The sequence below is a fragment of the Oryctolagus cuniculus genome, chromosome X, assembly GCF_964237555.1.
Source record: "Oryctolagus cuniculus chromosome X, mOryCun1.1, whole genome shotgun sequence".
In the NCBI taxonomy this organism is placed as follows: domain Eukaryota; kingdom Metazoa; phylum Chordata; class Mammalia; order Lagomorpha; family Leporidae; genus Oryctolagus; species Oryctolagus cuniculus.
Genome location: NC_091453.1, coordinates 26,577,254 through 26,604,420, shown reverse-complemented (window position 1 = coordinate 26,604,420; position 27,167 = coordinate 26,577,254). Strand labels below are relative to the sequence as shown.

Sequence of the window (27,167 nt, the reverse complement as noted above, 5' to 3'; positions counted from 1 at the left end):
CTGTGCCCAGTCCCCATGAACTCTCGCCCACCTGAAATGGAAGAAGGCCTGGGTGGTGGTGAAGGGAGAAACAGTGGCTACTGACAGAATCAGTGGACTTTGTGCTGGATTGGAAGAGGAGCAGCCGGGACTAGAACCCATGTGAGCACCGGTTCTAGTCCCGGCTGCTCCTCTTCCAATCCAGCTCTCTGCTGTGGCCTGAGAAAGCAGTAGAAGATGGCCCAATTCATTGGGCCCCTGCACCCGTATGGGAGACCAGGAAGAAGTACCTGGCTCCTGGCTCCTGGGTTCGGATTGGCACAGCTCAAGCCGTTGCGGCCATTTGGGGAGTGAACCAATGGAAGGAAGACCTTTCTTTCTGTTTCTCCCTCTTACTGTCTGTAACTCTACCTCCCAAATAAATAAATAAAAATCTTAAAAATAAAAAAGTTCCATGGAAATATTATCAAGCCCAGAAACCAAAATGGTTAAAACCTTTGACACTTTCATCTTTGAAGTTTTAAGTATTTCTTTAAAAAAATTTATTTATTTATTTGAAAGGCAGAGTGATGAAGAAAGTTGATTGGTTATTAGGTGAATAAATAAATATGAGACTTAGAGCTTTGAAATGATAATAATGTGAAGATAATAATGTGAAGATAATCACTTATTGTTTTAAACTCTTTGCAAATGTTAACTCATTTATTCTTCACAATCATTCTGAGATGAATACTATCATAGTTGAAGAAAATGAGGCCCAGAGAACTTACTGAAGAGAGTTGATAGCGCCCAGTAGAGCTAGAATTTCAATCTAAACAGTCTGATTTCAGAGGCTGTGCTATGGGGGAAAACAAAAAGAGATGATTAATATTGTGGTTAAAAACAATGTTTTTTTTTTCTTTCCTTTGTCAAACCATTTCGTTTTGTTCCTAGGCAGAAAGAAAATGGTATTTCCCAGCTCTCTGGTCTTTAAATAGGCAGTGTGACTAATCTGGCTAATGGAATATTGGCAGATATAAAAAAATCTCAGAGTGCTGGCTTTCCAAGTGGAAGGAGCTTGGATCTCTGAGTTACTACTACAGAGAATAGCCCCATCCCCAGTCAGATATAGCTTTAGGAATTCTGTGGGCAACAGAAATAAAAACTCTTACTGTCTTAAGTCACTGAGATGTTAGAGTTTGTTATGGTAAGCTGGTGGATATTATACTAACAGAAATATATTAAATATTTTTAAATCATGAAATATTTCAAAAATTGCTAACATGCATATCTGTATTCCCAGATTTCAAAGATATTAATATTGTTGCATTTTCTTTAGGTATTTCTTCAAGAAATTTATAATAACTAATAACCAACAAAGCATCACCTTGTCCTTGACCCCACCCTAGAAGGAACTACCGTCCTGAAAGCTGTGGATCTCAACCTCAGTTGCATTTTTACTTTTACTATAATAAATTTAAAATGGATAGAAATGTAGCAGAATGTTGCTTTTTTCAATTTGTATTGCGATGTATATGTGTTGGCACTTATAGCTCTAATTAATTTGAATAGTTATGTAGAAATACAGTAATTTGCTTATCCATTCTCCTACTTGGGAGACACTTAAGATTGTTCTTATTTTTTTTGCTTCTACAAGCAATGCTGCAATGAACTTCCTTGTACATGCTGAATATAACACAGTCAGGAAGGCCTCTCTGAGGATTTTCTCATTTCAGCTGAGCCCTGAAGAAGAAGCCAGCCAAGGGAAGAGCCAGGAAACAAGTATTTCAAGTACCTAGAAACAGTGGACAAATCACAGGGTGGGAAGGAATGGCACGGACTAGACCCAGAGAGCTACCGTGTAAGTGAGGGAAAGAGTGGGAGGAGATGGAGTAGATGAAGAAGCAGGCAAGGGCTACAGTGCTCAAGTCTGTAGAGGCCACAGTGAAATGTCTGGGTTTATTCTAAATGCCACGCTGTTCAAGTGTTTTCATTTTTTCCAGGTTGGAGAAACCATGCCCACAACATTGCCAGTTCCTTCCCTCAGTGTCACTATGAACGTCTCTTCTGTTGAATGAATGCAGTCACTGCTTTTGTTCTCCATTTTGGAGGAACAAGATCTTACAAAAAGTTTCAGTTCCTTTCCTGCTCTTTTTGGGTCTGAGGGACAGCTGTATACTTAAAAATGAAACCAGATGTATCACGTTTTTCCATCAAAGGGACTTAAAAGGAAATACCCATTTATTCTCCATATTTTGTAATCAATTTGTTGCTTCTTTTGACAAAATCAGATTGACTTCATAAATGATCTAAAGCATTTGGGTTGGGGCCAGTGTTGTGGTACAGGGGGTCAAGCTGCTGATTAGGACACCCACATCCAATGTCAGAGTGCTGGTTCCAGTCCTGCCTACTCTGCTCTCATTCCAGCTTCCTGCTAAAGCACTTGGAAAAGCAGCAGATGATGGACCCAAGGACTGGGGTCCCTGTGACCCACTAGAAAACCTCGATGGAGTTCTGGGCTCCTGGCTTCAGCCTGACCCAGCCCCTACTGTTGAGGGTATTTGGTGAGTGAACTAGCAGATGGAAGATCTCTATCCTTCTCTCTACCCCTCTGTCACTCTGCTTTTCGAATAAATAAATGTTCTTAAAAACTTCAATAAGACAAGTCAAGGCAATTGCTAAAAATTCTGATTCTAGTTAACCTAAAAAAAATTGTTCCCGGAGCGGGGCGGGGCGCATGAGGGGGGTGGCCGCCTTTGGAGGTGGCATATAATAAATAAGAATAAAAAAAAATTGTTCCCTGTGCAAGTTAAAAACCACAATAAGATATAACCTCGCACCTGTTAGAATATCTATTTATCAAAAAGACAAAACAAGAGTTGAGTGTGTGGAGAAAAGGGAACCATTGCACATGTTTGGTGAGAATGCAAATTAGTACAGCCATTTTGGAAAGCAGTATAGAGGTTCTTCAAAAAATTAAAAGTAGAATTATTGCATGATCCAGTAATTCCATTTCTAGGTATAGATACAATGGAACTGAGATCGTGTTGGCAAGAAATTCCCATGTGTATCCCAGCATTATTCACAACAGCTAAGATATAGTAGTAACCTAAGAGCTCATCAACAGATGAATGGATTAAGAAAGGTGGCATACAAATATATACACAATGGACTACTATTCAGCCTTATGAAAGATGGAAATTCTATCATTTGAGACAATATGGATGAATCTGAAGGACACTATTTTAAGTAAAATGAGCCAGGCACAGAAAGAGAAGTACCACATGATCCCACTTACACGTGGAATGTAGAGAAGTTGAACTTGGGGTCAGAGTTGTGGCATAACAGGTTAAGCCACACTAATTTGAGTGCCTGCTGCTCTGCTTTGGATCCAGCACCCTGTTAATAACCTGGGAAGGCAGTAGAGGATGGCCCAAGTGTTTGGGCCCCTGTACCCAGATGTGAGACCAGGATGAAGCTCCTGGGTTCCGGCTTTGGCCTGGCCCAGCATCAGCCATTGCAGCCATCTGCGGGAGTGAACCAGTGGATGGAAGATCGATCTCTGTCTCCCTGTCTTTCTGTAACTGACTTTCAAAATAAATAAATAAATCTTTAAAAGAAAAAAAAAAACAAAGAAATAAGGATGGGAGATAATGAATTATTAGCCTGATTTGCACATTTCACAACGCAGACATGTGCTGAAATATCATTTGTACCCTGTAAATAACTGTATATACAATTATCAATGATCATTTACAAATTTCAAAAAAATTCCTTTCTGCTCCCTGAGGTAGCTGACATAGGAATTAATGACAGTCTGCCTCCCAGCAGCATCCCTGCAGGAGGTATACATAAACCCAATGATGGTATTATGTGTAAATGTGCTTTAGGATCACAAAGGAGGGGAAAATGTTTAGACCCTGGAGGTCACACCTTCGGAACACCGGTGAAAAGCTTTAAAAAACAAGTCATTCTAACTGGCCAAAGGGAGTATCCTAGCCTTAAGGGAACAGCCGGAGCACCTCTACCACCTGCGAGGGACGAAACTGGGAAAAACAGGCTGGGAACATCGGCTGCACACTGGAAGCACCCAGGAACCAAGCCCAGACTTCTCCCCAGATCAACTGTCTCAAGCTATGCGCAGTGGGACTCACAGGCCTATCCGTTATGAAATCGCCTGAGGGCTTAAGAAGTGCAAGGCTAAGTTAAGGATCAGCGTTTTAAAAGAGGAGCAAAATACCAAACGTGGTTTGTGTGTTTTGGTTTTTTTTTTTTTTTTTTTGGAGGGGGAGGGAACTAACTGGAGGCAGGCAGAGAAAGCCCTCAAAGGACAGGGCGGCTACTCTAAGAGCAGAGACAAAAACTGAGTGCAAGTCTGCAGGCGAGGATTTAAGGGCTGTTTCTGTGTTGTACTGACCGGATTTGGGGGATGGTAACGGACTCAGCAAACACCCAGCTCAATCGAAAGTTCAGTTATTCTGCCGGCAGCTCAGTCCCTACGCCCAATCATATTTTCTCTCCCATTTTCCCACAGCTTAAAAAAAAAAAAATAAAAAAGGGACGGGAACGTCCTCCCACGCAAAACGCCTAGGCCGTCTATGGGAGGAGCAAAGTCTTGAGAAATCCCAAGCGCCCGGTCCCGACGATTTCTCCACGATTCCAGAAGCGTAACTCACGAACACCCAGGCAAGGCCCCCTCCATGGGGGTAAAGTGCCCCACTTAGAGAGCGCTGATCCATTCCTTAAGGCAACTTGTGACCTTTACAACGCCTGGGGCTGCTGCGGCGGCGACAGCCCGGGCGGGGCCACGAGTGACGTTTACGGTGACGAGACCGGCTGAGTCCTCATCCCGCTTCCGGCAGCGCGCGAAGCTCTCTTCCGCCTTTTCACCCACGCACCGGCTCCGCCCCACTCCCACGCGCCTCACCGGCTCCCGCCGGGTCCCGCACACGCTACGGCGCGAGACTGCCGGGAGACCGGCTCAGGTTGCTCTCGGCAGGCTTCCTGCGGGTTGCCCTTCCGCCCCGCCCTTCGACTTCCGGTCTCGGCCGTCAACATGGACGCCACGGCTGCCAGGCATAGCTGCCTCTGAGCAGTCGCGGAGGCGCAGCTTCCCGGCTGCCGCCGCCCTGCTTCCCCGCCCTCCTTGCCTCCCCCGCCCCTCGCTTCTCTCCCTGGGGCCAGCAGCTCGTCGCTACATGGGGGCGGGCCTCTGCGGGCGGAGCACGGCTTCCTGTTCAGAGGCTTCCCGGCGGTAGGCGGCGGCTGCTCTGCCCGCGCCCGCCTAGGCGCGGTGACCGAGTGCCCGGGAGGCTCCAGGGCCACATCTTGCGCCGCTGCGCCGAGCCGATCCCTGTGCCGCCATGGCCCCAGTACAGCTGGAGAACCATCAGCTGGTCCCGCCTGGAGGCGGCGGCGGCGGCGGCGGCGGCCCGGCTTCAGCCCCAGCACCTCCTCCCCCTGGAGCCGCCGTGGCGGCTGCCGCTGCGGCTGCGGCTAGCCCTGGCTATCGACTGAGCACTCTCATCGAATTTCTGCTCCACCGGGCCTACTCAGAGCTCATGGTGTTAACGGACCTGTAAGTGCCGCGAAACCCCTGCTTGCTTCCCAGCCCTCTCTTCCCGCCCAACTGATTGAGAGAGGTTTGCGCCTCCCTCTCGCCAAAGGGCTACCGTGTGTCTCCCCGGCGCTGCTTAGTGTAGAATTTCTGAACTCGAGGGGTTCGTTCAGTGGAGGTGGCTGAAAAGCTTTGTATTGCGGGGGGGGGGGAGTCTTTCTGCAGATCAGGCAACGGAGACTCGTTAATTTTGCGTGTTGTTAACACTTAGACTGAAAATTGTCTTTGGGATTTTTGTCCGAGTTGGAAGCTTTTTAAGCCTAAAGCACAAGATTAGAGTTCAGGGTTTAAGCAATTAAAAAAAAAAAATCCCAAAGACAGGCAGTCTGTTTTACAGCCTCTTGACAATACGTTTCAAATGTAGACTGTAATTGCTTGTAAGTTTGAACGCAGGAGGTTGTATATGAAATAACATTTTGGGTTCCAAATAACTTTTTTTTTTCTGGAAGGTTTTGAGTGTTGGAAGTCCTCATGAGTTTAGTGTGTGTACAATATTTTTTGTAGCCAATCTGCTGTTACTTCTTGGAAAATGAAGGGAATTTGTAAATCACCTAGTTACCTATGAAGTGCCTTGGGGCATGATTAGGGTGGTAATCCCTCCAGAATAGGATCAGAATATACTAATGATTTTCAATGTACGAAGAAAAGGCACTGTAAAATTTGGGGGCTCTGTTTTGCATCTTATAACCCAGGTTCAGAATTTTTAATCTAGATGACTTTTTATCTCATCTATTCTAAGATTACAGATAAGGGGGTTTTACTGAAATACATAAGTATGTAGATACTAGACTGTACAGTGTACAGTAATTGGTTACTAGAGGCTTAACATATTTGCAGATGCCTAAAAGAATTAAAATAGGTTCCATTTCTGTAAAACGTTCACACTGAGTTTTGATGTACTGTACTTTATTGCATGGGACAGAAGGAGGTAAAGAAACATACCGCTCTGGCTAGTGAGAAGTGTAAATAGTTGTCATTGTTGAAATGATTTTGGTGATACACATCTCTGTATGGCTAATTGTTGGGCTTGTAAAAACCTAAGAGTGTCCATGAGCTGGTTCCAGGCGCGTGAAGGTCACTTGCCCTGGATATAGCTGTGTGAAAAGCATGTTGAGAACTGCTGCAGTTAGTGGTTGTGTAATTAGTTTTTCCATGCAAGATTTGTAGAAATTCCTTGAATTATATCGTGTTCTTTTCTCTTCTTTAGGACTTGCTTATGAAGGGAGAAACGTCTGTTTTATTGTCATGGAAAAAGTATTATAATTCCATGTCCTTTCTATGATTGTGATTCCTATATATAACATAGGGATATATAACACACTTCACATACTTTTAAAATGTTAATGGAAAATTAGAAGAGAAGTTGATTTTGGTGCAAGAAATTTTGAAATCTATACAGTGACTGCTTTTATTTGCCATTTCCTAATAGGGCCTTAATTTCTGCTACATTCCTCTGGTCTGCTGACCCTTCCACCCCCTACCTAGTTCTTTTATCACTGTGATCATAACTTCAGCTTCCATGCCACCATCTTCCTTAAGAAGAGCAAGAGCTCATTTTGATAGTTTCCCCGTTGGTATCTTGAACCTCTGGAAGTGGTAGTGGTTTTAGTTTTTCTGTCTCTGCAGCACATGGGTTGGAGAAGAGGATCCAAGCAGCTGAGCATATATTCTTTAAGAAGTGATGGGGGAGAGGCATGAATGAGAGTTGTTCAGGCCATCTAAATTTAGACCATGGAATAGAAGTTAACAGAATGTGGCGATTTAAGAGATAGATCAGACCTTTCTAAGCATCAGTGGGTGAAGAGTGTTAGCATTAGTGTTAAGGAACAAATTGACACTGGTTGCTGGCTATCAATACTGGAGAACTAGCAAAAAGAAAATAAAACCTTCCTGGAGCTGTTTAAAAGTAATGCAGGGGTGGGTGTTCAGCTTAGCAGTTAAAAGATGCTCACTTCCCACATCGTAGTGCCTGGGTTCAATTCCCAACTCCAGCTTCCTGCCAGTGCAGAGCCTAGGAGGCAGCAGTGATGGCTCAAGTAATTGGGTTCCTGCCTCCCACATGGGAGACCTGGATTGAGTTTCCTAGCTCCCAGCTTTCAGCCCTGGCCATTGCAAGCATTTAGGGAGTGAACCAGCAGATGGAAGCTGTATCCTTGTCTGTCAAATAATAAGTTAAAATTTAAAAATAATGCGTCTTTCCTTGTTAACCACCATGCAAATCATAATTGCTGTAAAAACCCTTGAGTGACACTGGCCCTTTTGTGTGATTAGCTTCCAGTTTTGCCCACCGTAACAAAATGTAGAAGGTTTGTTGCTTGGAAACAAGGTATTCATTGGATAAGGGGGAGGCTGGCAACATAGTACTCCTTTTAAGACCAAAAGGATGTGATACACTGTGATACACAGTATAATGTGATACTCTGTGTTACAGTGTGTTGATGTGAGACTTGGGCTTTTTAAATGTTTGTGGTTCATGCAATACCTTTTGAAGCAATTTTGAATCGAGAGAAATGTTCTTTTGTTGATTTTCCCCTTACAGCCGTTTTGCTGGAAACTCATAAAGTAGGTAGCATCCTGTAGTAGGCATTTACTCAGCTTTTCTGAAACACTAAGGTATTTAAGAGAGGCAAAGTGAAGACCATTATCACATTTTGATGAAAGCATGCATATATTTAATCAATTTATTGTTTTTTTTTCTTCTTAGATTGCCAAGGAAATCTGATGTGGAGAGGTATGAAAAAGCCTTAAATCTGTCTTTATTGGTCTATCTTTGAGTGTTAGTGTGTGAGTATGGGTAGTGTGGGCTAGTTTTTTTTTTTTTTTTTAAATGCTGTGTGTTCAGGGAGCAGTGGGAAATGCAGTTAATTCGTTCTTGACAATACTGTGGTGTGAGACCAATTCTAGACCTTCTATTCAGTAAACTTTTGTTGAGTGACTAACTACGTCAAACTGAGAAGGATAGGAAAATATATGAAGTCCATAGTGGAAGAAGCTGAGGAGCAGGCTGGCTTTCAAAAGTTGGTCACTAATTTACCATCTATTATAATAATGCTAACAAATATTTTTAGAGGGTTGGCATTTGCCTACTGCTGTTGCTGTTTTACAGTTGGGGAAATTTTGGTTCAGTTGGAGTTTGAGGCGTAAGACTTAACTAATCTCTGGTATGATTCTGTAGGCCAAAGGAACAAATTAAAATAAGGTTTCAAAGAAATCATGTGAGGGGGATTTAAATTAATAACTACTACAGGCTACTTGACTGTTGTTGACACTACTTAGTGCCCTTGATTTTTTTTTTTTAATACCAAGTCACTAGGAAGGCTTTTAGTATTATTAGTGGCTACATTCCAACCAACCCTGAGTGACCTTTTTGATAGAAGTAGTCATAAGTCAAGAAAGTTAGAGATGGAAGATGTCATTGAACTATGCTTGTGTTATGATATGGCTGGTCAGTTTTAAAGAGAGGAAGCATAACTTGTTTTATGTCCACTTTGGGTTAGGAAGGGAAACTGGGCTTCTGGGAAAACCAACTCACGTTCCCTTTCACTTGAGCCAGCATGGTGTCAGGAAACCATGTTACAGTAGTTTCCAGAGGGATGTCTCATTTCTAGTAGAGGAGTGCGTTGGCAAAACCAAATAGATAACACATAGGTCTGTTTGCTTTGGGAGAGGAGCAGAGACCTTGCATCCTTTGTTAACCATTGCTGAGTTAGAGTACTAAGATTCTTAGCTCGGAGGTGACTGCTAGATGTTAATATTCATTTTAGCATTTCTGGTGTGTCTCAGTCTTGCCCGTGATACACTTTTTTATCTCTTATGACTCTTCAGGGATATTGGCACAGTCATATTTTGCCCCTAATCCTTCTCTTTATAGTGCCCCTTGTCACATTGCTGGCTGTTGTTTAAGGAAGCACTTCAGGTTGTTTGTGGGCTACTTACACTCTCAATAGGAATTAGACTGTAGCCGTCAGTCAGGATTGTACTTCAGCAAGAACTTTTATTTTGCTGCATTGTATTCTGGTGGTATTGGCGAGATAGAGTTGTGGGTTGGATCAATAGGTCACTGAACAGCTGTACTGAGATTAATAGGTCATAGTCCATGTAGAGGGAAGTGGGTGTCCTGTCATCAGTCCTGGCCTGGTGAATATTTTTTTCAGTGACTTAAGGTAAGCCATGAGTTGTATGATTATCAGTTTTTTAGCTGCTATGAAGTTGAGAAGTCCAGCTGAAACACTGGTTGACAGCCTAAAGCTTTAATAAAGCTTTTAAGACTTTATGAGGAAAGGATAAAAATACTGGTGAGTATTAGGAAAAAAGGCATAGTAGTGGGAATAGCACAAAAATAGAAATGGACAGAATTTCTATCTTTGATTTGTAGAGCTTCAACATGCTATCTTTAACTTGGATAAGCTAGAGTATCCAGGTTTGTCATCAAAATTAGTCATCTGGTAAAGGAGTGCATAGTTCTTTAATTTTTAAAATCACACTCTTATAAGACGGAAACGGGCCACTGCTTTTGTGAAAAGACTGAAGTTTCAAGCTTTGGTAAAGATCTGTATTAATTCCCTTCTCTTACCAAAAGTGCTAGTAATGACAAGTTTCAGTTAGGAAATTAATAATTCATAACTCCCTGATTTGGTCCCTTCTGTGACCCAGTTAACATCTATTTATCCATGCATTCAGTATATTTTAGTAAACTACTTTTATTGCAATATAAAATTAATTTTAAAATGATTCATTGCCAGAATATTCAGTTGGATTTATTACTCTGAGGTAAAAAATAAAACGTGCAGATGGTATGCAGAATGGGACAATAATTCATATTTAGATAACTTTTAACAAAGGTTAATTTCTTTTTAAGCTCAGATGAAATAGATTGTGGAAGACTCCTTCTGTTATGCTGCTTCATTAACAGTTGTTTTATTTTATAGGAAAATAGAAATAGTGCAGTTTGCTAGCCGGACACGTCAACTCTTTGTTCGCTTATTAGCTTTAGTAAAATGGGCTGATAATGCTGGCAAAGTGGAGAAATGTGCGGTGAGTAAAACTTTTAATTCTACTTTGTATAAAATAGCTTTTTGATTGTTATAATAGATATGTTTTCTGATTATGGCTTTAACTTACGTATGAGTTGTTATGAGTGATGTTACTTTTGTGAGTAATCCTATTTCTAGATGATAATGTATAATACATTTCTAGTGAAACTTAGTATTTGTGGATGGATGCCTGTTGAGAAAGACATTCGAAGATGTTGTACCACAAGGAAACTTGAAATATGAGTCTGGAACTAAAGGGGGGGGGATGGTTAGCTTACATTTATAGGGTTTCTTAGAATTTGCATGGTTCTCTCCTTTAGTTTTGCTTATCGATGCCTGAAAATCCTGTGAATGGCAGAGTGAGTATTTTCTTCCTGTTCTACAGATAAGGAAAGATAAGGTTCCTAGAAAATAGTTGGCTTCTTCAAGGTTACAGAGCTTATCTGATCTATATGTTTGTTTTTTCATCTACTCATTCTCCAAGTCTGTTGTGCACAGGATACATGGTATAGCAGACGGAAACTTGAATAGGAGATCGGCACTGTAAACTTGTAGTTTTTTGACATTGAATCACTCTTTTGCATTCAAAGAAGTGACATGCAGTGAAGTGTACCAAAGATGGTAAATTGAGCGAAAGGGGCCAGCACTGTGGCATAGCAGGTAAAGTTGCTGCATGTGGTGCCAGCATCTCATATGGGTACCAGTTTGAGTCCCAGCTGCTCCACTTCTGATCCAGCTCCCTGCTAACACACCTGGGAAGGCAGCAGAGGTTGACCCAAGTGCTTGGGCCTCTGCACCCATGTGGAAGACCCTGGGGAAGCTCCTGGCTCCAGCCATTGCAGCCGTTTTGGGAGTGAACCAGCAGATGGAGGATCTCTTCTCTCTCTGGCTCTCTAATTCTTTCAAATAAAAACAAATGTTAAAAAAGAAAAACTAGCAAAAGTTTTTTCTTTTAATGATTTATTTATTTGAAAGGCAGAGTAACAGAAAGAGGGGAGATCTTCCATCTGCCGAGTCACTCCCCAGTGGCCACATCAGCCAGGGCTGGGCCAGGCTGAAGCTAGGATCCAGAAATTCCATCTGCTTCTCCCATGGCACTTGGACCATCTGCCCCTGCCTTCCGGGTACATTAGCAGGGAGCTGGATCCAAAGAAGAGCCAGGACGGGAACCAGCATTCCGATATGGAAAGCCAATGCTGCAAGCAGTGGTTTAACCAGCTGTGCCACAATGCTAGCTACCCCCAAAAACCTTGACTCTATGTTCAAGAAGTATTAAGGAGGAAAAATATCAGTAGGATTCTTGTCTATTAAGCTCATAACTTGGGGAGGGTGGTGTGTTAATAAATGAGGCACATAATTACTCCTGTTTATTTCAGTCACTTTTTTTTTCCTTTAAGTTTATTTACTTGAGAGGGAGAAAGAGTTCTTCCGTCTGCTGGTCCACTCCCCAAATGCCTGCAGCAGCCAGGGCTGAGCCAGATTGAAATCAGAAGCCTGGAACTCCATCCAGGTCTCATGTGGGTGGCAGGGGTGCACATTAACAGGAAGCTAAATTGGAAGCCGAGGTGAGACTTGATTCTAGGTGCTCTGATATGGGATGTGAGCTTAACCAGCTGTGTCACCATGCCTGCCCCTTTTTGGGATCCATATTTCAGAGAGTAGAGTAATTATCACAAGAATGAATAGATAAAAATTTTTTAAAAATCCAAAGGAGATTATTATTAGCTGAATAGCTGATTTGTGACTATTTTAAAAAAGAAAGAATGTGAGGAGGGTGTCATGGCATAGCAGGCTAAATTACTTCTTGGAATGCCTGCATCTCCCATCTGAGTGCTGCTTCGAGTTTCAGCTCCTCTGCTTCCAGTTCAACTTCCTGCTAATGCACCTGGGAATGTAGTGGATGCTGGCCCAAGTACTCAAGTGCTTGGGCTCCTGCCACTCACATGGGATACCGAATGGAGTTCTAGGCTGTTGGCTTTGGCCTGGCTCAGCCTTGACTGTTGTGGGCATTTGGGTTGGTGAACTAGCTGATGGAAGATCTACCCCCGCCCCAGTCCCTTTGCCTTTCAAATAAATAAGTAAAAAATTTTTTTAAAGGAACATGGTGATGATAACCTACTTGGACTCGCTAATAGGTTACTCAAAACTAAAGTTTTATTTTCATTAACTAGATATCTAAGTCAAAGGAATGTAGCTGAAGCTAGTATATTTTGAGTTTAGCAAGGTAGTTTAGAGAGATTTTGTATTAATGAGCTATGTTTAAGGTAGAGCAGTGTGAGCTGGGTAAGTTGTGACATCCCAATATGGTCAAGGTCTTCCGGGTACTCTGAATTTGGTACTTGACTTTGGTCTAGTAACATTTTTACAGTGGCTGAATGGAGGGAGATTTGAGCTAGCCTAAATCTGAGTAAAAACCATTTCAGAATTTGAGAGTATGTTAGCAATGTTATGACTGCTAATAAGAAGTCAACATTAATGATACTGATAAGTCCATTGTACTAGTCATGGCAGTTTGCATTCTTTACTGGACTATGCTGTATATTGGCTTTAAGAGTGAGAAGAAACTTTGGTTTTGGTTCTAGCTTCTCTGATTATTGGATGTCTTAATTTGGGCAAGTGTGCTAACTTAAGCCTCAATTTCCTTAACTCTAAGGTGATAATAATTACCTGGTTCTACTTCTAGTTATGAAAAGCAGATAAAATGAATGTGGAAAATACTAAGAAATTGTAGAGCATTGATAAGTGTATGATGTGATGTTAATTCTAGGTACCATGTTTTATGTTGGTCACTGACAGCCTGTTTGAAGGACATGAGAGAAGAGATTTAAATACTCTTCTAGGATAGAATTAAAAGATAAATGTTTCAAGGAAGGAGTTTTTAGCTTGTGAGCTCTACTAGTTCAGACATCCTTATGAAATGCATTGGGTAGAAAACTAATGGAAAGTATTTTTGTATCTGGCATGAAATTAGGCTATGTCTCATAATGGGCAATGTTTATTGAGTGTTTCTTATATTCTAAAGGTCTTGTATGCATTAACTTTTAATCCTCAGAACAACTTTATGAGGTTGGGAATCATTCTCTCCATTTTCTAGTTGAGGCAGAGAGAGGTTAAGTAACTTGCCCAAAGTTACAGAGAGTGGTAAGTTGCAGAGTTAAAATTGTGACCAAGGGAGACTGGTATTTGCTGGTTAGGATGCTCTTGTCCCATATTGCAATACTTGGGTTTAATACCAGCTTTGGTTCCTGACTCCAGCTTCTGGCTGATGCAGATCAGGGGAGTCAGCAGTGATGGCTCAAGTAGTTGGGCTTCTACTACGCATGTGGGAGACCTGGATTGAGTTCCTGGCTTTGGCCACCTGGCTAATACAGGTATTTGTGGAGTGAACCAATGGATGGGACCTCTCTGTGTCTGCCTTTGAAATTTAAAAATAAATAAATAGAGACCAAAGCAATTTAGGTTCAGGAGTCTGTGCCTTTATTTAATTTTAAGGTTTATTTATTGATTTGAAAGTCAGAGTCAGAGAGGGAGAGACAGAGAGGTCTTCATCTGCCAGTTCATTCCCCAAATGGCTGCAATGGCCAGGGCTGGACCAGCTGGAAACTGGGAGCCAGGAGCTTCTTCTGGGTCTCCCATGTGGGTGGCAGGGGCCCAAAGGCTTGGGCCATCTTTTGCTGCTTTCCCAGGCATGTTAGGGAGCTGGATCGGAAGTGGAACAGCCTGGACTGGAACTGGTGCCCATATGGGATGCCGGCACTGCAGGTGGCAGCTTAACTTGCCACACCACAGAGCCGGCCCCCAAGGCTGTGCCTTTAACTACTTCATTATCAACCACCTCCAGAAATCTAGAGTAAAAAGAGTAAAAAGCATTTTATTCTGTTTGCTTTTTGTAACTTTTTATATGTGTGCTATTCAGGATAGAAAATGAATTGGAAAACCTTTTACCTAAAATAATAGAAAATTACTGTTTTTAATGTCAAATACAAATGTATTAAATATTTTCTTTCTGCAAATTACTGGGAAAGTTTTTGAAGAAATATTTTAAAATATAGAAAACTTAACATTAATTTTCCTCAAGGATTTTTTTGGAATGAATAAATGGTAATTAATGTAAAAAGCAGATAGTTTTCAAGGAAACCTAATACATTTACCCTTTGCTTTAAAGATGATCTCAAGCTTTTTAGACCAGCAAGCCATCCTGTTTGTGGACACTGCTGATCGCCTGGCCTCATTAGCTAGAGATGCTTTGGTACATGCCCGCCTGCCCAGTTTTGCCATCCCTTATGCCATTGATGTACTCACTACCGGGTCTTACCCACGGTTGCCAACGTGCATTAGAGTAAGTGCTTTGTCTCAGTGTTCCTAAAAGCTGAAAGCTTTGGCATTGGGTTCTACTGTATAAAACAGACCAGTAAAAAACATTTGTAAGAAAAATAGTCCTTGTAGTTCACTTCTTTCTCTACAACTAAGATTGTGGTTTTTTTGAGATACACGGGAGCCAGAATGTGAGTAGATATGAAAATGGGTGAATCTTTGTGTTTTTTTTTTTTTTTTTTGGTCAGGTGAACTGTTGTGCACATATAACTTAGCCCATAATGTCCCATTGTCCTGTATATAGGACACCTAAAAAAACTTAAATTGAGCAATACATATGCCACTTATGGTAACTTTGAATACATGTTAGGCAGAATTGAAAACCTGGTACTTAATAGGTTAACATCTATTTCAGATGTGAAAATACTGCATGCTAGTTGCTTTTCAGAAGTATTTTTAAAAATTGTGGTTGTGGTAGCTTACTGACTTGGTGCTTTTGTATTTTATACTTTTAAGTGGTGGAAGTCAGTGACATTAAGTTGGTTTCAGAAGTGGAGCATGAAGATTATGTTGTAATATGGTCTTAGGTGACTCGTGAAAGCATTGGCACTGTAATGAATGGTAGTAATGATCACTGTTGTGGAATGTGGACTGTAGAAATGAATGAGATTCTCTTGGGTGAAATAAAACATTATATAAAAACACACACGATTTAAAGAATGCCTCTTTGAATGTTATTTGTAAATCACTTACATTTTTTTGTAGGATAAAATTATTCCTCCAGACCCAATCACCAAAATTGAGAAACAAGCCACACTGCATCAGCTGAATCAGATTCTTAGGCATCGGCTTGTAACCACAGATCTTCCTCCTCAGTTAGCCAATCTTACAGTTGGTATGTACTTGACGTTTATTTTTTTAAGAGTTGGCGTGGTAGAATATTTTCTTAAACAGCTTTTTGGACTTTATTCAAAGGAATGCCATTGTGAAGCTTGGCCCACAATTTTGGTAGTGGTGGCATCTGTGATTGTGGACTGTATCGTTGCTCTTTAGTATCTACACAGTGCTGATATTTAAAGCTGAGTGAAATCGGCTGGGACTGGAGAAGAGCTGAGGTCCCAGAGTTGAGCCTCCTGAAAATTTTGTTCGTATATATTGGAGGAGTTGCTTTTGGTTTTTTGGTGACCTGGAAGCTGCCCACGGCTTATGCAGGAACCACTGAATTGTTTGCCTGTTTACAAAAGAAGCTTCAACCTATTAAAAATTTCTTATAAACAAGACTGAAAGTCCTAGGTTAGCAGGAAGTTGCTTGTTTTCTGTCAGAATACACCACTTCTTTTTCTTCTAAAAGCAAATGGCCGGGTGAAGTTTCGAGTTGAAGGAGAGTTTGAAGCGACCTTGACTGTGATGGGAGATGACCCTGATGTTCCATGGCGTCTTCTCAAGCTAGAAATTCTGGTTGAGGATAAGGAAACAGGAGGTAAATTATAAATGATGATTTAAATCATAAGTATTATTTTAAATTTTTTTTTATATAATGAAAATAATCCTGCAGAATAATAAATGTGTATAACAGTTTATCCTGTAATGTGAAGGAGATTTTATGACAGTCCTAATTATTTACTGATGGTAGAAGTTTCAGTGTTTCTCACAGTATAATTTTCTCCAGATTTCATGGATAATTTCATTTAAAAATTAATTTAGATATTTTCTTAGTTGGTACTGTGACATGTACTGTACACCTTTCTGATTAACGACCTTCTTTTTCCCTGCCAATGGAAGATGGACGGGCTTTGGTCCATAGTATGCAAATCAACTTTATCCATCAGCTGGTGCAGTCTAGGCTCTTTGCTGATGAGAAACCTCTTCAGGACATGTACAACTGCCTACGTATCCTTCTGAAATTTGAGAAAAGCATATGTAAGGATTTTGTGTATCCCCCCCCCCCCCCGATTTTCCATTTGTCCTTAATCATGAACTATAGCACTCTACCTCCCCCAACACCACCACTTTTTTTGGATAGAAATATGGCTGGGTAACCGGCCAGTGTGAAGAATAGTGATACATCTATAACAAGTCAAATTCAAAGTTTTAATGTTGATCTTACAAGTAAAAATAGAAAATGATTAGTTAAAAATAGTACTATTTGGGAAAAAAGTACTATTTGGTTAGTCCATAGTCTCTATAATATGATGAATTAAAGGGTAACCTGCACTTTGTGGATTATTGATATTGATTCATTATTAACGATGAGCCTTTTTTCTAAAATTATGCCAAGTTATAACACTTTTTTAGGATGAGTCATTGGGAAAACATGATTCTGGAGATTTTCTTTATGGCCAGCTTTTTGGGAACACAGCCTTTATAAATGAAGTTTGCCTGTACTTGATGGGTTGTTGGAATAATATATTAGATTTGCTTAACCTGATCTATCAGATTCTTTCTGCTTATCACTTCAGTTAGAAGTGTTACATTCCCAGACTCTAATGTTAATCCGAGAGCGGTGGGGAGACCTTGTGCAGGTGGAAAGGTACCATGCTGGAAAGTGCCTCTCTCTCTCAGTTTGGAAGTAAGTAATATTGATTCTATTATGTTCATGCTATGACTCTAAATACTTTCTCTCTTTTTCTCTCATATATCTGATGTAATACATACCAGAACTAAGTGGGACAAACATAACGTACACCTCTCTTAGAACATGGCATGCTTTGAATACAAGTACATTTATCTGTTTGTTCCAAGATTCTTAGAAAATTTGAGAGATTAGTTTACTCTGGGCTCATACCAAATTGCCAAAAGACCATTAGGTTAGAGTGTTGGGTATCATTTTTTTAAACACTTTTCACAGTTGTCTATTTTGAATCATCCTCTTAATAATCCTCAATTCCTCTGCTAGAAGTTTGCTTCATTCCCATTTTCTGTAAAGGAGTCAGGTGAAGAGGTACCACTTAGGCCACAAGTTTTATTTTGGGGTTCTTTAGTGTGTGGATGTATTTTATTTTTAAATTGTATATGTGTTTTTTTAGTGCAATGAGTCAGATATTGTATTGGGTTACAAAATAGCTGTTTTCCTAATATTAACTTAATCCTTCCGTAAACATTGAGGGCCTGTCATGTTCCATGCTCTGAGTAAGCTACACAATAGGTTATTTTACTCCAAAAGTAATTACTTGTTAATATTTCTTTTTTTCTCTTTAGTCAGCAAGTTCTTGGGAGAAAAACAGGGATAGCATCTGTTCACAAAGTTACAATTAAAATTGATGAGAATGATGTCTCCAAGCCTTTACAGATTTTTCATGATCCACCTTTGCCGGGATCTGATTCCAAATTAGCAGAAAGAGCCATGAAGGTAAAAGATTTCAATACATTTTAATATTTGTTTGATTAAATGAATATAATATTCATTTGTATTTTTAGCACAGATTCTTTAAAATACCTAATTGTTCCTAAAACTTTTTATGAGATTTAAGTGAATATTTTATTTATTTGAAAGGCAGAGTTAGAGAGAGGGAGAGTCAGAAAGAGAGAGAGATCTTCCACCCGCTGGTTCACTCTCCAAATAGTTGCAACGATAGAGCTGGGCCAGACCACAGCCAGGAGTCAGGAGCTACTTCCAGGTCTCCCACATCCGAGCAGGGGCCCAAGCACTTGGACCATCTTCTGCTACTCTTCCAGGCTCTTAGCAGGGAGCTGGATCAGAAGTGGAACAGCTGGGACTTACACCTGTACCAATATGGGCAGTTTTACCCGCTATGCCATAATGCTGACCCCTAAGTGGATATTAACATTTGAAACTTTTATATAATTTTAAGGTGCTCTCTTAAATTTTATATTTTAGATTAGATTACCACTTTACTTTTAAGGTCTTGAATTTGAGCACTGTGGTAACTGACATACATTGTCTTGATCTCTACTCATCAAAATGTTAACTATAGTTTTTAAGCTACCAATGCCATGTAAGTTAATTTTTAACTATAAATTTGCTTTCTCATTCTAGTTAATATTTAAGCAGCATAATTCTAAAAAGAAATACCTTGAAGTGCAATAACCTCTCAGGCTTTTAAAGAGTTTGAAGTTGCACATGATTCTTCTGTCTTGTTTATGCAGATTGACCACTTATCAATAGAAAAACTCCTGATCGACAGTGTCCACGCAAGAGCTCATCAGAAGCTCCAGGAACTGAAGGCCATTCTTAGAGGCTTCAATGCCAATGAAAACTGTACGTTTTTCCAAACTGATCTTTCTGTTTTTGTTTTGTTTAAACTGGTATCCATATTTCTTTTTATGAAAGGTCTTCATAAGTTTTTTTTCTCCAATATACTATTCTTGTTGTGGAGAGTGCATTTTAACTTGTAGTCTACCAAACTTCTCTTAATTTTCCCTTATTTTCTTATTTAGCTTGATCTCATTTTTGAAATGGAAGATATTTGAAAATTTTAGTGTGAATCATTATGGATTTGTGGATTTTTTTGGATTGCCTTCTGTTTTTTAATTAACATTTAATTTGGGAGACAGTTCCCATCTGCTGGTTCACACCCCAGATGTTGACAACAGCTGGAGCTGGGTGGAGGCTGAAACTGGGAGCTGCGAGTGCAATCCAGGTCTCCCGTGTGAGTGGCAGGAACCCAGTTACTTGAGCCATCACTGCTGCCTCCCAGGCTCTGCATCAGCAGTAAATTGGAGTCAGGAGCTAAAGCCAGGAGCCAAACTCAGGCACTCTGATGTGAGATGGGGCGTCTTAAGCTAGGGTCTTAACTGCTAGACTAAATACTCCTGAATCATTTCTTTTAATTTTTCTTCTAGTGATAGATGGTGTTGCAAATGTTTATTGTATTTATATACATATGCATTGTATAATATGCCTCTTTGAACAAAGCAAAATTTCTCGCTTGTCTTCTATAAAAATTCTTTTGGATTGTTAATATATTAATAGGATTCAAAGTAAGAAATGCAGATATAAACACATAGTGAAAAGTCTTCCATTTAATTACCTAGTGAGTATACTGAGAGCTTTGGGGGATACTTAGTCACTTAGAAAATAAACCCTTTCATTCTATGGCATATAATTTGCCAACATTATAATGAATATATTTATTATCCCTACCCCAGTTGATTTTGGTCTTGATTACCTTGTACACAGAGTGCACAGTCTTTAGTTCAGGTGGTGTAGCCTTTTCAGGTAGGAAGTCATAACAGTGCTAGTAGCAAAGACATTGCCTGTATCATCACTGAACCCAGCGCAATCCAATACACTTGACGAAAGCAACTCCTTAGACATGTACTAGTTACCCTGGATTAAAACTACTTTGACAAAGCAGATAGAAACACTGCCTGAAGAAATGAATGTCCGAAAAATAAGTTTGTTTCTAGAATATTCACTCAAAATAAGTTCTGGTATTCTAGTACATAGTTGGGTTACTGTATATTTCTTTCTTTTTTTTTTTTTTGGTAAGATTGTTTATTATTTGAAAGGCAGAATTACAGAGAGACAGAGGCAGACAGAGAGGTCTTCCATCTGCTGGTTCATTCCCCAATTGGCTGCAATGGTCGGAGCTGGGCTGATCCGAAGCCAGGAGCCAGGAGCTGCTTCTAGCAGCCATCTTGTGTCTCCCACACAAGTGCAGGGGCCCAGAGACTTGGGCCATCTTCTGCTTTCCCAGGCCATAGCACAGAACTGGATTGGAAGTGGAACAGCCGGGACTCGAAGCAGTGCGCATATGGGATGCTGGCACTGCAGGTGGTGGCTTTACCCACTATGCCACAGCGCCAGCCTGGGTTACTGAATATTTCAAAATAGTTGGAAGAGAGGCTTTTGAATGTTCTCATCACAAAGAAATTATAAATATTTAAGGTGATGGATATGCTAATTCCATGATTGGATCATTGCCTAATGTATTTATTTACATGTATTGAAACATGAATCCTATAACATGTGTAATTAAGTGGCAATCAAAAGAAAAAGGACACATAATCATTCAAGGAAAGTGAAAAACAGAGCTAAAAAGGGGGATCTAAGACAAGCCAAGGTGTTAGATTATGTTTTTAGTCTGATTTAGAAGAAAGGCAGCTTAATTTAACAAAAATGTTAATATGAGACTTAAAAAGTAAATAAAAAGTATGCTAGAAATCTGGTGAGTGTATTGGTTTAATCTGTATTGAGGGGGCTTGTTCACTATCCTCATTAGGACTTGACATTAGATTTGTCCATGTTTAACAATTAAATTATAGGGGCTGGTACAGTAGGTTCATCCTCCGCTCATGGCGCTGGTATCCCATAGGGGAGCTGGTTCTAGTCCAGGCTGCTCCTCTTCCAATCCAGCTCTCTGCTAAGGACTGGGAAAGCAGTAGAAGATGGTTCAAGTCCTTGGGCCCCTGCACTTGCATGGGAGACCCAGGGGAAGCTCTGGGCTTTGGATCGGCTCCGTTCCAACCATTGTGGCCTTTTGGGGAGTGAACCAGCAGCTGGAAGACCTTTATCTCTGTCTCTCCCTCTGTCTGTAACTCTACCTCTCAAATACATAAATAAAATCTTTAAAAAATGAATCTTAACTTTAAACTTCAATGGAAACCCCCTCCATTTTAATCTCTTGAGCAAAAATGTTAAATATAGACCTAAAAATGATGACTGGAAAAGAAAATTGAAACTCATTTGGGTTAGAAAGGACACTAAACATCCCTTCCTTTGTTCCTTAACAGCTTTACTGAGATATAATTTACATATGTCTAACTCATTCAGTGGGTTGCATATGGTAAAAATTCCCATAATCTGACTTCAGGGCATTTCAATAATCCCTGAAAGAAACCCCGTATGTGTTATCTGTCACTGACTATTCTCCCCTCTCCCCAGCTCCTGGAAATCAATCACTTTTTGTGTCTGTAGATTTACCTGTTCAGACATTTCATACATACAATGAAGCATATGTGTGACCTTTTGTATATTGAATTTCAAAGTAATGTTTTTGAAGTTGCTCCATGTCATACCAGGTTTCAGTGTTTCATTTTTATTGTCAGTTAATCCATTGTATGGATAGACTTATGTTTTATCTGTTCATCATTGGTGGACCTTGTGATTTCTATTTTTTTTTGTCTGGTGAATAATGCCACTGTGAACATTCATGTCCAAGGTTTTATGTGGACATATGTTTTCATTTCTGTTGTCTGCATATTCGTATCTGGGACTGTAATGGCTGGGTCATATGGTGACTCTAATTTTTTGACATATTTGACACCGTTTTACAATCCTACCAGCAGTGTATGAGAATTCATTTTCTTCATAGCCTCACCAGCTGTCTTTGTAGGTGAGAGGTGCTATCTCAGTGTGGTTTTGAGTTGCATGTCCCTAATAGTTGTTAAGCATCTTCTCATGTATCTTCACTGGGGAAACGTTATTCAGTTCCTTTGCCCTTCTTATAATTGTTATTTATTTTTTTATTGTTGAGCTTGTAAGACTTCTCTGTGTATTTTGAACATAAGCCCCTTTTCATATATAATGATTTGTAAGAATTTTCTCCAAATATCTGGGTGGTTTTTCACTTTATGGTATAGTTTGTAGTACAGATTTTTTTTTTTCATTTTAATGGTGTTGTTTAATTTTTCTTTTCTTGCTTGTACATTTGGTGTCAATACCTAGGAATCCATTTTCCAAAGTCATGAAGATATATCCTGTGTTTCCTTCTAGGAATTTTATATTTAGCTCTTAAGTTTAGAGCTTTGATTCTTATTGAGTTAATGTTAGTGTTTTATACAAGGTAGGATCCAGTTGCATTCTTTTCTCTGAGGATATGAAGTTGTCAGATTGCCATTTGTTGAAATCTGCTTTTCCTTGTTTAATCATCTTGTTACCTTTGTTGGAGCTCCCTCTTTGTTCTTCAAGAAGACTTTAAGGATTTTACAATCTTAATTTTAAAAGTTTTTCTTATTTCTAGTTTTTCAAAATAGTAAAAGTCTAAAATTTTATTTGTTGGGATTCCAGAAAATACAGCTTTATATTCTTTTGATAGGCTCTGGCTTACTTTAGTATCTTTTGTAAACAAGACTTAGTAAGTTTAAAAAGTCAGTATGCTTGCCAAGGTCTATTTAAATTACCTAGAAAATAGACTGTAAGCATGTGTTTACACAGGAATTGTTGTGTATACTGTTCATCGTAGTTCTGGAGATTCCCTGTTAGCATTTTTTAGAGCTGTCACTGCATGGGTAGCCAGAAGATCTCAGTCCACTTGTGCACTCTTGACCAAGTCATTTCCGCTCTCTAGGCCCCATTCTATGATTTGAAGCTACTTAGTCCACGCTCTTCTTAGCTCCCTACTGGGAGTATGTAACAGCAGTGGTTTTCAAGCTCTAGGTGTTTTTAGAGTCCTGGGTGTTAATGTGCCTTGGGACTGTGATTTGCAGGCAAAAGAGGAGTTTGCATGTGGGGTGAGTCCCCCTAGTCCTGCTTTAATTAGGTCAGTTTTGGAAATGAGGACTGCTAGAGGAAAGGGTCTGCTTGCCCTTCATTGTAAGGCATAGCCTAGCTCTTGGTTTTTAAATTCCTAGTGATGAGTTTATACTTTCCACCTAATCTTGCTTGCTCCCTTTCCTTATGGGAAAGCCCGTTTTAGTAAGCTCCTTTATGGGACATGGACTGTAGGCTGTTCTTAGAATCCCTTCACTGCAGGCACCCTTAATCAGTGGCTTTTCTTCCAATTCTTGACTAGAATAGCCCGAGGAAATGATTAATTCAGAGGGTGGAGCATTGAGAGGGGGATAGGGGAATGCAGACTGGCATTTGGGATAGCCCTGGTGACAATGTGTAGTTTCACGGGATGAAAGGGGCTGGGGGAGAGGAAGCAGAATTTTGGAGAGAAGTTCAGAAAAGGCACTGAAGGTAACTGGAGCTATGTCCCAGTCTGCAGTGTTGCCTGACTCTTGGTAGCCAGGGTACGTTCCCTTGCATTGTACTCTACCTGTCAGTGCTGAAATCAGGGTGTCACCATCAGTTTGGAAGCTGTGAGTTACGCACAGCCATTCTCAGTTAGGTTTGGTTGCTTCTCTTCAGTCTTTACATATTATATTATTGTCTGTTGGTCTTGTCCTCAGTAAACGATAGGGGAGAAATATAAGAAGAGATATATAGTTACTTTATCTTCCTACTGCAGGGAGAAGGTAGTGGGCAGGCCTTGCATCTTCTTGCACTGTCTTTAATTCCTACATCTTTATTTTCCCATTCTGGTTACTTAAAACCTGTTGCCCTTTAATACGGGGAGCTTCATGTATTTTGTTTTTTGTAAAGAAAAATGTGGACATTGGTATTCATAAAGTACGTTCATAGCCATACATCACAGTATTTTCTATGTTTTGGACTGTGTTTTCTATCCGTTTCTGTGATAGTCTGTCCTTTCAAGACTACTCCATTGTGATCATTGGATTGAAATTAGAATTGTTATCCCAATTCCCAGAACTAGTTTATATACTCCATTGCTACACTTGAAATGGTTTTACTCTAAAGAATATGTTATAATATGTTGCATTAGGCATTATAATATAGAATGTTTTTAAAATTAACAATCCTGCTTTAAATCTGTAATCACTTTTTATTATTTACTGTATTTTCATGGCAAGTTCAACAAAGCGTACTGTTTTGACCTAATTTGCCACATTGTTCCAAATGATAAAATACTATGAAAGGAATTCTTGAGTTGCTTGTGACCCCCTTTTTTTCCAGGTGAAAGTTCTGCTGGACCTGCATGCTAAACATTTGAATGTAAATATGTATTAGATAACTTAATGTGTCTCCTGCAGTCTTACTTAATTTTTTGATAATTTGTATAGACAGTACAAATGGTAACTATCCCTTTGAATTGTAAATTCATAACAAGTTTTGATTTGTTTCTTTGATTCATAAAGGAATACACATAAGTGCATTAATTGAACACTGTGCTTTTTAAAGTACCCCCACGATCTTGTCATTTCTTCCTCTTAATAACCTGTGGTGAGAAGGGGAAGAGGTTTTTATCCTTGCTTGACAAAGTTGCCTGGTGAAAGGCCTGCATCGCCACTCTCCTCCCTGCCTGCCTTTCTTCTGTACTGTAGCTGTAGAGGAACTTGGTACAAGAATATCGAGTATCGGTGGATTCCTTTTACAACCCTTCAATCTGGTCTACACTCAGTGTGCTTTCAGTGCTTTTCTCATTTACTGGATTTTGTTTTCCCAACCTGTGAGATTAAGGGCAAAGTTATTTGGGCCTGGTGGAAATACTGTGAAGCGCTAGATCAAGGGTATAGTTAGCTTTCGGGATTTGTGTTTAGCTTATTGCCTATATTCTTACTCTGTCTATGACTTGGAGATGAAGTGTGTAAATGACTTAATTGTTTTCCCTATCCAGAACACCTGGATTCTGATTGCTAGAAAACACTCTTCAGATAACATTTATTATTATTTTACCGGCAGTTTTCTTCTTGATATATTTCAAGTAAGGCCAAAAAGAGGATTCTTAAAAATTAACTTTTTACCAACAACTCAGTGAAAGTAAAACTAGAACTCAGCTCACTGATAAGGGTGACTTTACTAGCTACTTTAACCCTTTTTAAAGAATGTTGGATTTTTTGGGGGGCCTATAATATTTGAGATGGATGTGTTTGTTTGAATATGATACAATAGTATCATCCTAGATTTTGCAGTCATGTTTTTCTTCTTGCATTTAGAATCTCTCCATAGCTGGTTTGTTTTTACTGAGAAATACATTTTTGGGAAAGCATTCAGAAAGAAAAATAATTTTTAATTCTTAACTGTTCAGCTTCCATAGAATCGGCACTTCCAGCACTTGTTGTTCCCATCTTGGAGCCTTGTGGTAATTCGGAGTGTCTACACATTTTTGTAGATTTGCATTCTGGAATGTTCCAATTGATGCTTTATGGACTTGGTAAGTTAATAAATGGTATAGTGACAGTATTAGAAAAACATACTTTTAACAAAAGCATTTTTGCCATTAGGTGTTGGAAGGGGTGATATACACAGTATTTGAAGTAGGTGTGGAAGGAATAAATGGCTGATACGTGTTCCTTGGGGCCTTGTTTTAACTCTACTTTGGATTTTCTTGTATTTGAAGATCAGCTTCCCAATATAAAGTGCATTTGTGCTGCTTGTCTTATATAAAAGTACTGTTGATGGCTGGTGTTTTTAAATTATTGATTCAGTAGCTCAGTTTCTATTTTATCACTATTGGATGGGTAACAGGAAAATCACCACAAGGGTTTCTACTGTCATTTATGGCTGAAGAACATAATTATGACAGTATAAATATCTAAGATGACTTAGTGTACCCAGTCTTAGAGGATAGGATTTTTTTTTTCTGGCTTGTATATTGTAGAAATTAAAGATTGATTTCTAGCTCATTCTGTTACTGAGTTGGTATTCTGAGTTGATGAAATATTAGGAACTTAGTGTTTTTGCAGTATTGCTGGAACAGTACTCTTGAATATATTAGTACAATTCCCATTTGAAGTTAATATTAAGCAAGATAGATTGATGAAAATAAGGATTTTCTGGCTGTATTGTGTGGCTATGAAGGTAGTTTTTAAAAATTTATTTATTTAAAAGGCAATGTGATAGAGATATTTTCCATCTACTGGTTCACTCCCCAAATGTCCTAAACAGCCAGGGCTGGGCCAGGAGCCAGGAATTTCATCTGGGTCTTCCACATAGGTGGCAGAAACTCCAGTATTTGGGCTACCATCTGCTGCTTTCCTAGGAGCATTATCAGGAAGCTGGATCAGAAGTGGAGGAACCAGCACTTGAACTGACACTCCAGTATGGGATGTGGGTGGCCTGAGTAGCAGCTTAACTCACTGCATCACAATGCCAACTCCTAAAGATTTTTGTACAAGCTGGTCATGAACAACTGGACTCATTACATCACATTTATGATGGCTAAATGACAGATGACATACTTATGAAATCTTTTAACTATGATCCAAACCAACAAGGCAATTGTTTATTCTTTAAACTGTTTGCTTTAACTGTTTTTCCTGTTTATTGACAGTGCATACCCAAAAATGACCTAAACACAAAAATAAGAGAAACAGCAGTATACACACACACACATATATTCATTCATTCTTTTGGGGGTATAAGGCAGCTCAGATTCCAGTAAACAAATACAGTAGACTAGATGGCTTACCCAACAGTATTTTTTTTTTCACAGTTTACAGAGCATAAAAATTCATGATCATGGTGCCATCATGGTTGGTTTCTAGAGGCAACTCTG

The 27,167-nt window shown here is 39.8% G+C and overlaps 1 protein-coding gene and 1 long non-coding RNA gene across 8 annotated transcripts in view; one reads left to right on the top strand and one right to left on the bottom strand.

Annotated features, from left to right (window-relative positions):
* The window catches only part of LOC108178726 (uncharacterized), a 104,541-nt gene extending 99,616 nt beyond the window's left edge, over window positions 1-4,925 (bottom strand). Inside the window, exons 1-2 of one of the 2 annotated variants that reach the window (XR_011385703.1) lie at window positions 4,376-4,925; window positions 750-817 (exon numbers count right to left, since the gene is read on the bottom strand). This is a non-coding gene — a long non-coding RNA (uncharacterized lncRNA). The remainder of the gene's footprint in view (window positions 1-749; window positions 818-4,375) is intronic. The other variant, XR_011385704.1, reaches the window with a different exon arrangement.
* MED14 (mediator complex subunit 14) overlaps window positions 4,772-27,167 on the top strand; it is a 73,118-nt gene continuing 50,722 nt past the window's right edge. For 3 of the 6 annotated variants that reach the window (XM_070067492.1, XM_070067490.1, XM_070067488.1), the window contains exons 1-12: window positions 5,185-5,536; window positions 8,280-8,306; window positions 10,504-10,609; window positions 10,929-10,967; window positions 14,774-14,947; window positions 15,688-15,817; window positions 16,274-16,402; window positions 16,705-16,812; window positions 17,359-17,491; window positions 18,121-18,271; window positions 19,030-19,141; window positions 25,698-25,823. In XM_070067492.1, coding sequence (XP_069923593.1) covers window positions 5,322-5,536; window positions 8,280-8,306; window positions 10,504-10,609; window positions 10,929-10,967; window positions 14,774-14,947; window positions 15,688-15,817; window positions 16,274-16,402; window positions 16,705-16,812; window positions 17,359-17,491; window positions 18,121-18,271; window positions 19,030-19,141; window positions 25,698-25,823 — 1,450 coding nt within the window. In that variant the 5' untranslated portion in view covers window positions 5,185-5,321. Of the gene's footprint in view, window positions 5,537-8,279; window positions 8,307-10,503; window positions 10,610-10,928; window positions 10,968-14,773; window positions 14,948-15,687; window positions 15,818-16,273; window positions 16,403-16,704; window positions 16,813-17,358; window positions 17,492-18,120; window positions 18,272-19,029; window positions 19,142-25,697; window positions 25,824-27,167 lie in introns of all 6 variants that reach the window. The other 3 variants (XM_070067491.1, XM_070067489.1, XM_070067493.1) reach the window with 2 other exon arrangements.